The sequence below is a fragment of the Cupressus sempervirens genome, chromosome 8, assembly GCF_028749045.1.
Source record: "Cupressus sempervirens isolate cs-2001-9-10 chromosome 8, ASM2874904v1, whole genome shotgun sequence".
Lineage (NCBI taxonomy): Eukaryota > Viridiplantae > Streptophyta > Pinopsida > Cupressales > Cupressaceae > Cupressus > Cupressus sempervirens.
In genome coordinates, this window is record NC_143125.1 from 543284321 (window position 1) to 543298605 (window position 14285).

The window sequence follows — 14285 nt, forward strand, 5'->3', positions numbered from 1 at the left end:
TTAGAAAGATATATGTAGATGAAGAAATGTGAAGTATTGTCTTGAGTTGATTCACATCTTAAAAAAATCATGATGTTTCTAGAAGCTCTTCATGACAAATATAGGAATTGTGTTGATGAATGGTGGTTTGTAATGATCAAGGCTCATATTTTTTCCAACCTCATTTAAATTTTTTCTCCCTTGTATGTATATTTTTGTTCTTTTATTCTTATCAATTTTCATTTAATGCTATTATGCTACATGTTATATTAACATATAGCTTTTTGTAGAATTGAATTTCAAACTCTACCCACTTGATCAAGTGCAACCATTTGGGTGGAAAAAGTAAAGGACTTGGTTTCTGTATTCTCTAACCTTTGTTTGTTGTCACCAAAGACACTCAAATACAAGGATGATGTGACAAAGATTTGGGGCCTTGCCCTTAAGTGTGCCAATATAGACGTTGCATTTGCACAACTTGCCCAAGTCTTTGTAGACGAGGCACCTCTTGCACTTGACACAATGACAACTAGTGGGATTGACAATCTAATGGATTTTGTGGTTCAAATGAAGTTGAACCAAATATAGACCTTGATACTCTTGACAAAGAGGAATATAAATATTAAATACCAATTATAATTTGAATGAAATGACATTTTGAGACTTGAGTATTATCAATTTTGCAAATTATGAACATGATATTTTGAGCTTCACCTCTATGAGCAAGACCTAGATGCAATGAGTGCCAAGTATTTCATTCATTCTCATGAGAGATGGTTTCTTGTGAACCACAACTCATTAAGCACGGGTCAATGAGTTGGACTAAAAAAGCTACATAGTTGAATCTTGATAGCTATATCACAATTTGACTTGTTGTGGAAAATATCTCCTACTTATCAATTGATGAGCTTAAGGGGCTTTCTAATGAATGGTTCATAAGGCACAATATTTGCTAAAGGTGAGCTTGAGCTAGAGTAGTATTGGGGTGCGTGGCCTTCTGGGAAGTCCCGGTGCTTCACCTCTAAGCATCACCTAGATGCAATGAGTGCCAAGTGTTCAATTCATTCTCATGAGAGATGGGTTCTTGTGAACCGCTATTCATGAAACATGGATCAATGAGTTTGACTAAAAAGACTGCATAGTTGAATCCTAATAGCAATATTAAAATTTGACGTGTTGTTGAAAATACCTTCTACATATCTTGGATTCTATTCAATAATAAGGTGGTCTGATCATTTATTGCTGTTAATTCCCCCACAAATCCACTAGATTTGCCATTGCTATCTTCAATCCACTTTATTGCCTTATTCTCTATTACTTACCTCAATTTCATCAATTGATCCTTGTGGAAGAGTCAAAGGTGAGATGAATGAGGCCTCTCCTTTGCTGATAGGATTTATCAAATACTGTACATACTTTCTCTGTTGTTCATTATTTGTCCTCAAGTTCTCCATTTTCTATTCTTCCTTCCTCAATCTTTCCTTGATCATCCTGCCAGAATAGTCCAACTCTTGAGCCTCTAGTTGTTTTGTGGTTGGGCCTAGGTTGATGGTTATTATTTTATTCTCCTGAGGAGTGATGTCTTCCTTTGTTTTATCAACCTTTGGTACTGTTACCAAAAGTGAAGGGAAACCTGCTTCATTTCTTTTAATCATACAATAACTCCTTGCGTTCTTTTCTTTGGCTTGAGACATTCTGGCTAGGAATATATTTGTATCAACTTTCTGTTCAAGTTTAACTTGTACCTTTGTCTTCATTTTGTCCTTCAGCCAATCAAAAATTGTAAACTGCTCAATACGATTGTTTTCTGCATTAGTTTTCATTGGTCTCATTGAAGATAGCATCCTCTCTAGGAATTCTCCACCTAAGATATCAATCTTCATATTGTCCCAACCCATTGACATGGCAAAAACGTATGAAAATTTCTGTTGACTTGGACATGCACTCTGTTCTTTACAAATTCGAGAAGGAATTTCCCTCTTAACTTGTGGTTCATTTTCAGCAACTGACATCCTATCCTGATCCTAGAATAATTTCTCCTCTCATATGGATGAAGTGATGGCTGTGGAATGAGCTTGATTTGATCTTTTCTTCTTCTGAGTTGCAACTTTCCTTTCTTTGATCCTTAGTGAGCTTTCTACTATATCCTTTCTCCTCTTTGAACTTCGGCTTTCAAGTTCCTTTTCACTGTATGCTTCCTGGTAATTCTCTGTTCCCATCAAATCTTAAGTGGAAGCCAACTTCCTTTTCCCTTGGCTTCAGGAGTTGCTGATCAAGAATATTTTCCATATAGTATACCCACCATTTGGTGTACTTATTTACTGGTTTCATTAATATGGATAAGTATGTAGGTTCAGAGTGAGACCATTTGATTGGAGTAAGATACTCATCTTTTTCTTCTTCATAACATGATTGGATGCAATCTCCATCATCTTTTAATTGAGCAGGTACTTGAATAGTCGAGGTGGGAATGGTGAATGTTTTTACATTTGATTGATTGAATCAATTGATAAATAATGATGATTTTCTGATTGGTTGTTTGCTTGATTTGATACTTGATGACTACTTTTGATTCATAAATGACGATTTGAGTGCATGCTGATTTGATGTATTGATGAGTGATGATTGATAGGCGATTCCCAAACGCTTGAAATGATTTACTACATCAGTGGAAGGATCACCACATTTCATAAGACATGAGACCCTCTGTTGTTGCCTTTTGAGAATAATAAATTATTTCCAAATTTCTCTCTCTTGCATGTCTTCTCAAATGAGACTTTCCTCTATATCTTCCAATGTGATAGAGAAGTCACACCTCTTCGTCCCATCTGCCCTTTGAAAGAGACAATGTTTCACAGTTACCTCCCTTTGAAGAAAACAACTTTTCATAATTTCTGTCCTCTCAAATAGTCACTTCTGTATTTTCTTTCCATTCCACTCTACTAATCCTTCCTTGATTCATATGCTGCATTGGCTCTCTTTTCAATACATTTTATTCTTCAATAGGGGTAGATCTTTATTTCATGCCTTTCGACTATTCATTCAACTTAACTAAATTTTAATAATATTAATGTTTTATCTTTTATTTTATTGATAAATCAAAATTTATTATGAAATCCCATTTCAAAAAGGGGATATTACAAGTTGCAACTAATAATGACCTTTTACCCCATGAGGATGCCCAAGCACCTCTGATAATTTTTGATTAAATCCTATCAACTGAAAGTTGGTGGCCATATAGTTGGCTTTAGACTTCATCTGGTGCCTTTTGAAAATACATTCACGTTAGACCTGCTATTAGCCTTTTTAAAGTACATTCACGTTAGACCTGGTATTAATAATTGTACTTGTCATGTTCTTGAGAATCTCCATACGTACAACTGTTAGTTTCATTCCCCAATTCACTGTAAGAAAGGTGTGAGATCAATCACTTGATTCTATAACTATAGAGTATTAATTATCGGGTCTACATTACTTCTAGATTCTGACTGGATGATAGAATGTATTAGAAACTATCTTCTCATCTCTCTTAGAAGTATTATTTATAGCATTTCTAAGTTTGGGAATACTATGCAATAAAAAGAAGATAGAAAGTATTAGAAACTATCTTCTCATCTCTCTTAGAGGTATTATTTATAGCATTTCTAAGTTTCGGAATACTATGCAATAAATCCAATACTTTTAAATTTATATGGTATTGTGGTTTAAAGTACTTGCCCCTCGCATTGATGTTATTTGATTTGTTACCATACTCACATTTGCATCTGAGTGGTGACATTTGCTATTCTCTCTAAATCAGTTATATTGATGCTCATCTTTTCCTTCAGACATTCTACATTATGGTTTTTGATTCGATTTATATTTTTCCCCTACTTTTGACATTGTATGATTCTGTAGTATTTGACTCCTACTGCCCCTACGAGTCTTATTCAAGGATTCAATCTCTTATACGCATACCACTCTGATTCCTATAGTTTCCAGGAGACGGATTCTTGTTGTATTGCAGCTTCTATGGTGTTTTGGGTGGAGTAAACTGCTCTCCTTGGGTAATTTTAACTTGTGTACTCATTTTCCAAATCATATAAGCATTTTTTGATTGATTGGCCTGTTGGTGATTATCATAGAAGCCCTTTGTTCTACAATCAGTATGCCATAAATCTTGAGGCTCTTTGTTGGATTCTCTGTCTGTCTGCGTTGAATTCCTTTGTTCTGTGCAGCATATTTCTATATCAATTATATTGATGCTTGCCTTTTGCTTTAGACATTCTACATTATAGTTTTTGAGTCAGTTTTATTTTGCCCCAACTGTTGACATTGCATGTCGAGTCTGCCTTGAATTCCTTTATTTTGTGCAGCATATCTCTTTTGCAGTGTTAGTGGGAGACCCCCCCTCCTGAGACATGTCTCTGAGACAGACACATCTTTGAGATTTTTTTTGAGTGTCCAGAGTCTTCAAAAATGTCTGGAGACTTCAACTTCGTGTCGAAGTCTCTGAGTCTCTGGCCAAAAAATTAGAAGTTTCTTGTGCATCTCCAGAGAAAGAAACAAATTAAAAACAACATATTTTTTTGACTGTTGTTTTCAGCATTTGGGAGCCCGACTTGCCATTTGGATTGAGACAAAGCCCTAACTGGGGACAGAGTTTACTGTAGATGATACTAGCTAACTAGATAGATTTTTTATTTTTGTTTACAGTTCTGAGTTTTTTGTTTGTATATCAGCAATTTAGCATCAAACTATATATTCTTGACTTTCAAATTTCAAGATGTAATGATAATCTCAGCGATTATTAATCTGATATGATCATATGCAATGCTCAGAAATCAGATATGCAATTTGAAGTTTGAATTACTCGACTCTATATGACAGAATATTAAATGAGTAAATGACATTACTCTTAGTCTTTAGTATTTGCCTTTGGTTATAATGTTCTTTGTTCATCCTTAAAGCCTTTCATTGTTCTTGTTTTCAAAGCACTATGTTATGAATCTAGGATATTTCTTGAAAATTATTAAATTATATAAAAAAATAAAGTTTTCCGTCTCCAAGTAGCGGTACCAGCACTGGAGACCTCCAAGTCTCCCCATCTCAAGGTAATGTTGCTCTTTTGCAATGTTTATCAAAGTCATCATCATCATCAGTTTTACATTTCTTTCCTAAAGACATCTCCTGTTCACCTTTTGTGCCCATCTTGTCTCTTACTTACTATATACATGTTGTCCTCCTTACCTTTGATGAACTGATTTTCAAGAATACGGTCAACTTCTTGAGCCTTTGATTGTAAGCTCACTTTCTCATTTTTCCCTTGTTGAATGTTGTAGATTTTTACAGCACTCTTATTGACATCCTAGAGTAATTTGAATTCTTCTTCTAAAGTTTCTTGCAAATTCCTCCACATATATTAGCTCAGTGGATCAATCTTGGTGTACCAATTGATTGTTACAGCTTACACCTTTGAGGGTGGCCGGAAATGACTGTCCATTTGCTTCCCAAATGCTGCACAGGGTTTGTAATGATTGGACACTTGGATCATTTGTAAACCTAGGCAACTCCTGCTTCTCAAGACTTGAGCGTGGTGATTCCCACATATTTGAGCTAAGTGGGTCAATCTCGCCATACCAATTAATTGTTATACCTTTGAGGGTGGCTGGAAATGACGCAGCCAATATTTTTATTGTTTTGTCCATTTGCTGTCCAATGGTCTCACAGGGCTTGTAATGCCTCACTAAACACTTTGATCCCTTTTAAACTTAGGCAATTTATGCCTCTTTACATGTGAGCTTGCTAACGGAGTCACCATTGACCTTGATATGGATTTGGTACCTTGAAATTGCACCTTAGGATGTTTCAATTCAAATTTTTTGGTTCTCTCATTACACTTTTTAAGTGTGAGAATCATCGACTCTTCCATGGACTTTAGTGCTCCACACACTCATATATAACCCTCATGTTCTCATTTCTCTGCTTCAGGTCTTTGCCCTAGAGTTTCTGGCTTGGTTTCCTTTTCTTCTATCAACTTTTTGATGCCTTGGATGTTTCTCTTACATTCTTCTCTTTCCATTATGTGAAGGATTCCTTGGGTTTTGTTTCCCAACCAAGACTAACCTCGTATAAATGAGGTCTGTCGGTTCCTACTGAACTTGTTCTATGAGACCCACACGTGCTTACACCAGAATGGTAAGTTGTTTGGCAATCTTGACTACAGCTTCAGTTTACACTAGGACTTTGGTTTTCAGTTCAGATTGATGGACTTCTAGAGTTGTTTGCCATCTGCAGCCTTTGTCAGTTTTGTTCCACCAGTCAGAGGAATTGTCCAAGTCTACAATGTATTCTTTGACCATGCTTGATCTCTCCTGCTTTTGTTTGGTGTTAAAGGAATAAATTATGTTGGTGTGAGATGTAGTTGTCAATAGTTAATAACCAATGCTGACTTGATTTTGTTAAATAAAATGATGCCAAATGCATACTGCTGAATGCTAATATCGGCTTTTGTAATTAAACTAGAATTTATCAGTATATATCAGATAATTGTAGATGAAAGCCAAAGGGTATTTTATTTCAGTGTAGTGCTTTGTACAATACAAAGGTAGACCAGGGAGGACTTTGAAGCAAATTCAAAGAGCCTTTCTTGACTACAAGAAGCCTGTTAAGTACATGACTGTTGCAAAACAGAACACTACCTTCAGCTACTACTAGCAATTGTCCACTAGGAACTCCCGTAATTTAACAAGTAAATAATAAATAGCTGGATACAAGTTTAACAAAACATAACAATTTAATTGATATAATCGACACTTGCTTTTGTCTACTTTGCAAAATTATGATATGTATAGTTTTTGAAGTTCGATGACTGCTTTCATTTTGAATCTCTTGATTCACCAGATAAGAGTATAAAGTTGTAACTTTTCTCATTAGTAAAAACATAAGCAAACATAATATCACAGCTAACTTTTATTATTGTCATTTTAGATCTACAACAGGTGGATCAATTGCTCTGTTCAATTAGCTTTTGGGTTGTTAACCAAAGCCCGTTTAATTGTTTATGGTATATCTTATAATTATCTGCTAGTTGATGAGCCAATTAGGATCCTCTCATTGGTATTCTTGCAAAACTATGATATATAATGATTTTTTAAGTTTTAATATTTGCTTTTCTGGGTAATTTCTTCATTATCATGCAATAATAGGCATCTGAATTTGTTACTGTAATTGGCCAACAAGTTTATGTTCCACTTAAGGTTTTGCTACATCAAACAAAGACACATCATTGCCTGGGTGCAAGATTGTTTGAGTAAACAAGATTCAAGGAATCACCATTGCATAATTGGCTAACAAGTTAATGTTCCACTTAAGGTTTTGCTACATCAAACGAAGACACATCATTGCTTGGGTGCAAGATTGTTTGAGTAAACACGATTGAAGGAATCACCATTGCATGACACCCTTTGTGAAATCAATTGCCGCAAGCAAGGATCAACTATTTGCCATGAACTATATGGGCAATTGTATGTATATGATGAAGACCTCTAATTTTGAGGGATTTATATGAGAATTGTTACTTAATGGTCCATAACAATCCTTCTATTGGGTGAAGTCATTTTACATTTATAGGAATTGATGTCAAGTATGCATCATGCCCATAAAAAGATCTCGCAAAGCTATCAGTTGATGGCATCATTGGTGCGAGTTTGATGTTGACACAAGGTCCATCTCAACCATTATGATAAAAGCATAGAGATGGGAATGAGAATGACACAAAAATTGCTTTTTAATGGAGGTAATAAAATGAGACTTTCTTTTTGAAATTAGATGAGTTGAGTTATTGGTCGAGGAACTTTTTTTTTGATGTAAAAGCTGTTATGTTTAAAATTACTGAGCCATTAGCAATAGACTTTAACCCGCCTTTCAAAATGAAGTTAACAAGCACTTTTCTATAATGCTTGTGAAATTGTTCTATTAACTTTTTCCTCCTATCAATGTTTCCTTGGTTTTAGATACAATATTTCAGCTTGTACTTTACAACAACGAAATGGTTACCAAATTTCTTTATCTTTAGGGGACTTAAAGGATGTCTTGGCATTCTTGTATCCAATCCTTTGCTGTGGAAGGTCTTCCGTCTTTTGAACTCCACGTCCAAAAATTAGGTAATAGTTACTCAAAGTTAACCATTGCACATTCAAACACTTGTGCAATGCAATCATATTATGTTGATTGTTTCCTTTTACATATGTTTGCTTTGGTATTAGTTACAATGATCCAACTTGTATGTTAAGACTGAGTTGGATACCAATTGCCTTTGTCAAAAATTTAGGTGATAGATACCAATTGGATATCTTTGAATTACACGTCCAAATATTAGGTAATAGATACTCTAACCAAGTTAACCATTGCACGATTAAACACTTGTGCAATGCAATCATTTTATGTCGACTCTTATGTTTGCTTTGGTATTAGTTAGAATGGTTCAACTCTATACTTTAGAACACAAGAGTTCGATACCAGTTGTCTTTATTTTAGGAACCCTTGAAAGTGATAAAGCCAATAATGTCTCTACTTTTGGTGATCTTGTAGCTAGGCTAGGGAAACTTTAAATGAGCAAAATGGCATGTCCTTTGTAAACCAATGAATACATATGAATAGATGACATGTAGAAACCAAATCATGTGGACTATAAGGAGATGATACTAATTCTTGTTTGGTTACTAAGAAGATAGATACATAGTGGTGTTTGCTTAATACGTGGAGAGGTATATGGGGGGTTGCAGAAATTAAAACAGTAGAATTAAGTCATAGTATTTCATTTGGAGAACATATTGTGTTACACACAATTTCAAATGGCAAATCCACTAATAATTGATAGCAGTAGTGCATGCCATGTAGCAAGGTGAATGTTATTGCAACACGGAAATTTCCTATTTTCATATCTTCTTGCAAATTGAATATAGCTAGGCAATTCTTAAATTTTTCCATTTGAATATGATTTTGTCTAACAAATAGTATTGATAAAGTTTAATCTCAGACCATCTATATTTAGCAAAATTAATAACGTATTGCTTAGTTAAACAACATTGTAACAAAAATAGGTTATGCATGTAACAAAAAAGTTATGTATAGTAATGGGCTTGCAAAAAATCGAGTATTTGAAGTTAAAAGTTTCATGTACACTAATGTTTAACTATTAAATTTAAATTTTATAATATAGATTATAATAATAACTATGTATAGTAATGGGCTTGCAAAAAATCGAGTATTTGAAGTTAAGAAGTTTCATGTACACTAGTGTTTAACCAATAAATTTAAATTTTATAATATAGATTATAATAATAACTATGCAATTGAAGAGACAAAAAGTGTCATAATGAATTCATAAGCATTAGAAAAGAAAGAGGTCATATGGTTAAAACTAAGGATGCTACAGTAGGACAAAATAGAGAAAATAGAAGCAACTCATGCCAGGAAAAGGGTCAAAGTCAAATGGAAGTAAATCACTCAGATGCAAAAATAGATATAGAAGGGACACAAAAAGATAACTATCTCTATAGAAATAGAGATCAGCCCAAAGATCATGGACATGTGGAAAAAAGACGGGCAAAAGAAAATGAACAAAAGATTAGTATAAAAGATATCAATCCATTGTTAGTAAATGTGGAAGTAGAAAATGCAGGAAAAGAAACTCAGGAATTAGAAAGACGAATAGAAAATGAGGTGACTAATTTGATTAAGGAAAAATAAAAGTAAAAATTGGAAGATATATTAGTTTTGGCAAACACCAACATGAGGTAGACATTCACTCAAAAAAGAAAACATGCTTGGCGACCAACTAGATATAGAAGGGCAAACAAGAAAAAGTTTACTTCTAATTTGAAAAAGAATGAAACTAGAACAAAAGATGTTCAAAACCAATCAACATAAGTTGAGGAAATAACATTGAACATAGGTATCATATTAGATCGACTTGATTCCACCATACCTTTAGATGAAGCAGACTTAGTTGAAGAAGATTTCCCTAAGGATTTCAATACTGAAGAAGAAGAAGAAGAAAGTGAAGAAGTCACGAGAGAGAAGGGTAATTTATTAGTGTCCAACAAGAGACCACAAGGGTCTATGGGACTGAAAAGCATACAAGATACAAGATCATGAGTAGCAAGAGCACCAAACGGTGCCAAGGAAAGAAAGCAAACAAGAAAATAAGAGATACAAGAAGAAGCAAGGAGCACAAGATGAGGCAAGGACTAAGGGTCCTTCGGTAAAAAGAAGCCAAGCACCGAAGGGTACGAACTAGGGCGAGTAGGTGCCCTAAATTGTCACCGAGAAAAAGTTGGGAGGGTGTTGCTGACGAGTATAACAACTACGAGGTCTCACAAATCTAGAGTGATTGCCGATGGTGGCACTAGGCCGCTTTGTCCCTCGTGCAAGAGACGAGGGAGATAAGAAAGCGGTGATAAGTTGAACCAGGGTCACTCTCTGTGTGAATAAGCACTGTAAGGTGTGGTTGTAGAGTTGCATAGTCTCTTTGAGGTACAGTGCAAGGCATCTCTGGTCTATGTACCTGAAAAAGGAAGCAAGGGAGCTGTACTCCTTACATAAGCAATATAATCTCCCATAAATCTCGTATTAGGCGGGACAATGAAAAATGAAATGGATCTCCGTCTCAGCCGTGCCCAAGGAACACAAGTGACAAGTCTAGTCCTCTCTATCCATTTGGTGATGGCTAATTGAAAGAATCATGGAATTTGAGGAAGAATTTGAAGAGGGAGGCTTAGAGAATAATAAAGTAAAACACAATTTAGCAGATACCAAGGAAAATAATGAACCGATATTAGATAAAACCATAGCCTTATGAACTTCTGTTGGAATATGGGAAGATAAAAAATTGGAAACAATAATGGAATGAAAAACACAGCCTTACAAACTGTTGTTGAGAAAAGAGGAGTGCAAATATTTATCTATTGAGGTAGATACTTTTTAAAAGGAATCTGAATTGATAAATCATGAAGAGTTCTAAGAGAAATGGAGTTTGGATAATCTAGTAAGGAACAAAGTAGGAAAATTCCAAAAATGGGGGGAGTTCGGGATCTAGGAATTAGAACTTCAATAAGACATAGATAATATTAATGGTGTAAACAGTCAAATTAAGAAAATAGTATGCAAAGAAATACATGAGGATCATACAGGATTCAGTAACAAAATTATGAAAGAACAAGAAAAAGAACATTTAGATAAAGAGGAAGATGAATCTATTGCTACAAGTGTCCAGAACGCTAGTAAAAATCTATACAATCTTGGTATCATGGCAAACCTACAAAGGCTTAGAACACCATATATGTAGAAAGCAAAGTAGAAAAAGAGGAAGGAAATCCTTAGTTGAACTTAGAGCAACTATAGGGCTAGTTAGCAATTAGAAAAAGATTAATGTTCTTATGAATGTAGGGAAGTAGAAGTTCCTTCCCATGAAGCCATGAAGCTAACATGGAATTTTAGGTGCTAAATGACCCTAACAAAAAGTGCTTACTTAAGCAAAATTTAACACTATTTGAATCAAATATAGTATTAATACATGAATCAAATATAACAAAGAAGAAAATGAAAAATTTAGAAGAAAACTAGGTTCTTGGAAAATGGAACTAGTTGATTCAGTAGGGGCCTCAAGTGGGATTGGTATTATATGGGACCCAAAGAGGGTAGATTTTACTCCATTTGTATCCTATAATAATTGAATGTGGGGCTAGAGTAAAAAGTTTCAAAAGGAAAATTCAATTCCCACTTATTAATGTGTATGAGCCAACACCAATATCGAATAAGAAATAACTATGGAATGAGATTAGTAATTATTTGGAGTTAAATCCACAAGAAAATGTATTCATTGGGAAAGATTTTAATGTAGCTCTAGAGTTAGGAGAAAAAGATCGTAGATCCACAACCATTAACCAAGTAATGTTAGATTTCAAAGTATGGTTTGCAAAAGATAACCTTATTGACATTCCTACATCTAACGGGGTGTTCACATGTAATAATATACGTGATGAATTGATTTAATGGGGTGTTAACGTTCTTATGAATGTAGAGAAGCGGAAGTTCCTTCCCACGAAGCCATGAAGCTAACATGGAATGTTAGGGGCTAAATGACCCTAACAAAAAGTGCTTACTCAAGCGAAATTTAACACTATTTGAATCAGATATAGTATTAATACATGAATCAAATTTAACAAAGAAGAAAATGAAAAATTTAGAAGAAAACTAGGTTCTTGGAAAATGGAACTAGTTGATTTAGTAGGGGCCTCAAGTGGGATTGGTATTATATGGGACCCAAGGAGGGTAGATTTTACTCCACTTGTATCCTACAATAATTGAATGGCGGGCTAGAGTAAAAAATTTCAAAAGGAAAATTCAATTCCTACTTATTAATGTGTATGAGCCAACACCAATATCGTATAAGAAATAAATATGGAATGAGATTAGTAATAATCTAGAGTTAAATCCACAAGAAAATGTATTCATTGGGAAAGATTTTAATGCAACTCTAGATTTAGGAGGAAAAGACGGTAGATCCACAACTATTAACTAGGTAATGTTCGATTTCAAAGCATGGTTTTTAAAAGATAACCTTATTGACATTCCTACACCTAATGGGGTGTTCACATGTAATAATAGATGTGACGAACTGATTTATGCAAAATAGCAAAAAGATTGGACATATTTATATTTAAAGGAACTCTAATATCATTTAATCATCCTTTCAATACATTCATTCTCCCTAATGCAGGATCTAATCACCATTCGGTCATATTAGAATAGGTGAATCATGAAAACCATCAAAAAATCCATTCGTGTGTAAAAATGTGGTTTCTAGATAAATTATTTCTTAATAATATATATCAATGGTGGCACATAACGAAATTTGAAAGATTAAGGATGTTTTGTTTATAGCCAATTGAAATTATTAAAGGAGAAAATTAAAAAATAGAATAAATATCATTATAATAATATATTTAAAGAAAAATTAAAGAATGAAGAAGAATTGAAAAAATTAAATGAAGAAATCATTAGAGTAGGAAGGAATAAAGAAAAATATAGCAAAGAAAAAGAACTTCTAGGTAAATAGGAAAATAACCTAGCAAAATAAGAAATATTCTGGAAACAAAAGTCAAGAGAAGCATGGTTGTTAGAAGGTGATGGAAATACAATTTTTTTTCTTCATAATAGTACTATTAATAGAATAATAAAAATCAAAGATAGCTGCAACTTTTGTGTGAATTATTAAAGAGATATCCCTAAGAACTTTGAATTATCAAATCTCATAGCTCAGAATAAGATGTTAGGATCTATTCCAAAATTAATAATTGCAAAAGATAATAAAAACTCAAATAAGAAATTTACTATAGAAGAAATTAAAGATATCCTCTTTTAAATGAATACTAATAAATCTCTAGGCAGTAATGACTTTCAAGCCTTTTTCTTTAAAAAATGTTTGGATATCCTCGGAGATGACCTTTGGAAGGCTATTGATGTGACTATGAATCCTGGATTCCTTCTGACTAAAATAAATAGTAGATTCCTAGCTTTAATTCCAAAGAAAATTGAATATATGGGTCTAGGAGATTTTAGACCCATAGCCTTTGTAATACAATCTACATAATACTTTCAAAAGCACTAGCCAATAAACTTAAAAATGTTCTACCGAAGCTCAATTCAAAGCAACAAACGAGATTGTTCCTAATAGGTCAATTCTCAATGGTATTATCATAATCCAAGAATTAATTCATTTTGTACAAATTAATAAGGAACCTTGTATGCTAATGAAGCTAGATATCCAAAAAGTCTATGATAAAGTGGATTGAAAATTTTGATGTAAAACACTTGAAGCTTTTATGTTCTCTCGATAATAGGTCAACTTAATATATAATTGCATTTTGACACCAAAAATTCCCCTTCTCATAAATGACACCCCTGAAGGTTTTTTTAGCATATCTAGAGGTATTAGAGAATGAGATCCTATATCACCTTTTCTCTTTATTATTATGACAAAAGCTTTTGATAGAGCTATAATAAAAGCTCAAACTAAAAGGAAAATTAGAGAACTCACAGTAATTGAGGTCCTTAAAATAACACAACAACAATTTCTAGATGGTACAATTCTACTAAGAGAAAACACTTTGGAAGAAGCTCAAAATTGTAAGCAAATAATATATAATTTATATGGAAGCATCGGGTCAAAAAGTGATTGCTAACAAATAAGAGATTTTCTTTATTAATACCAAAAGGGAAGTGGAGAGAGAAATTCGTAAAATGATAGAATTCAGGAAAGG

At 33.8% G+C, this 14285-nt stretch overlaps 1 protein-coding gene across 3 annotated transcripts in view; it reads left to right on the top strand.

Annotated features, from left to right (window-relative positions):
• The window catches only part of LOC149543589 (myosin-binding protein 7-like), a 68390-nt gene extending 60606 nt beyond the window's left edge, over positions 1–7784 (top strand). The window contains exon 2 of one of the 3 annotated variants that reach the window (XM_089798378.1): positions 7333–7784. In XM_089798378.1, the coding sequence (XP_089654504.1) occupies positions 7333–7389 (57 nt within the window). In that variant the 3' untranslated portion in view covers positions 7390–7784. Of the gene's footprint in view, positions 1–4334; positions 4890–7217 lie in introns of those variants that run through there. The other 2 variants (XM_089798379.1, XM_089798377.1) reach the window with 2 other exon arrangements.
• Positions 7785–14285: the final 6501 nt, after the last annotated feature.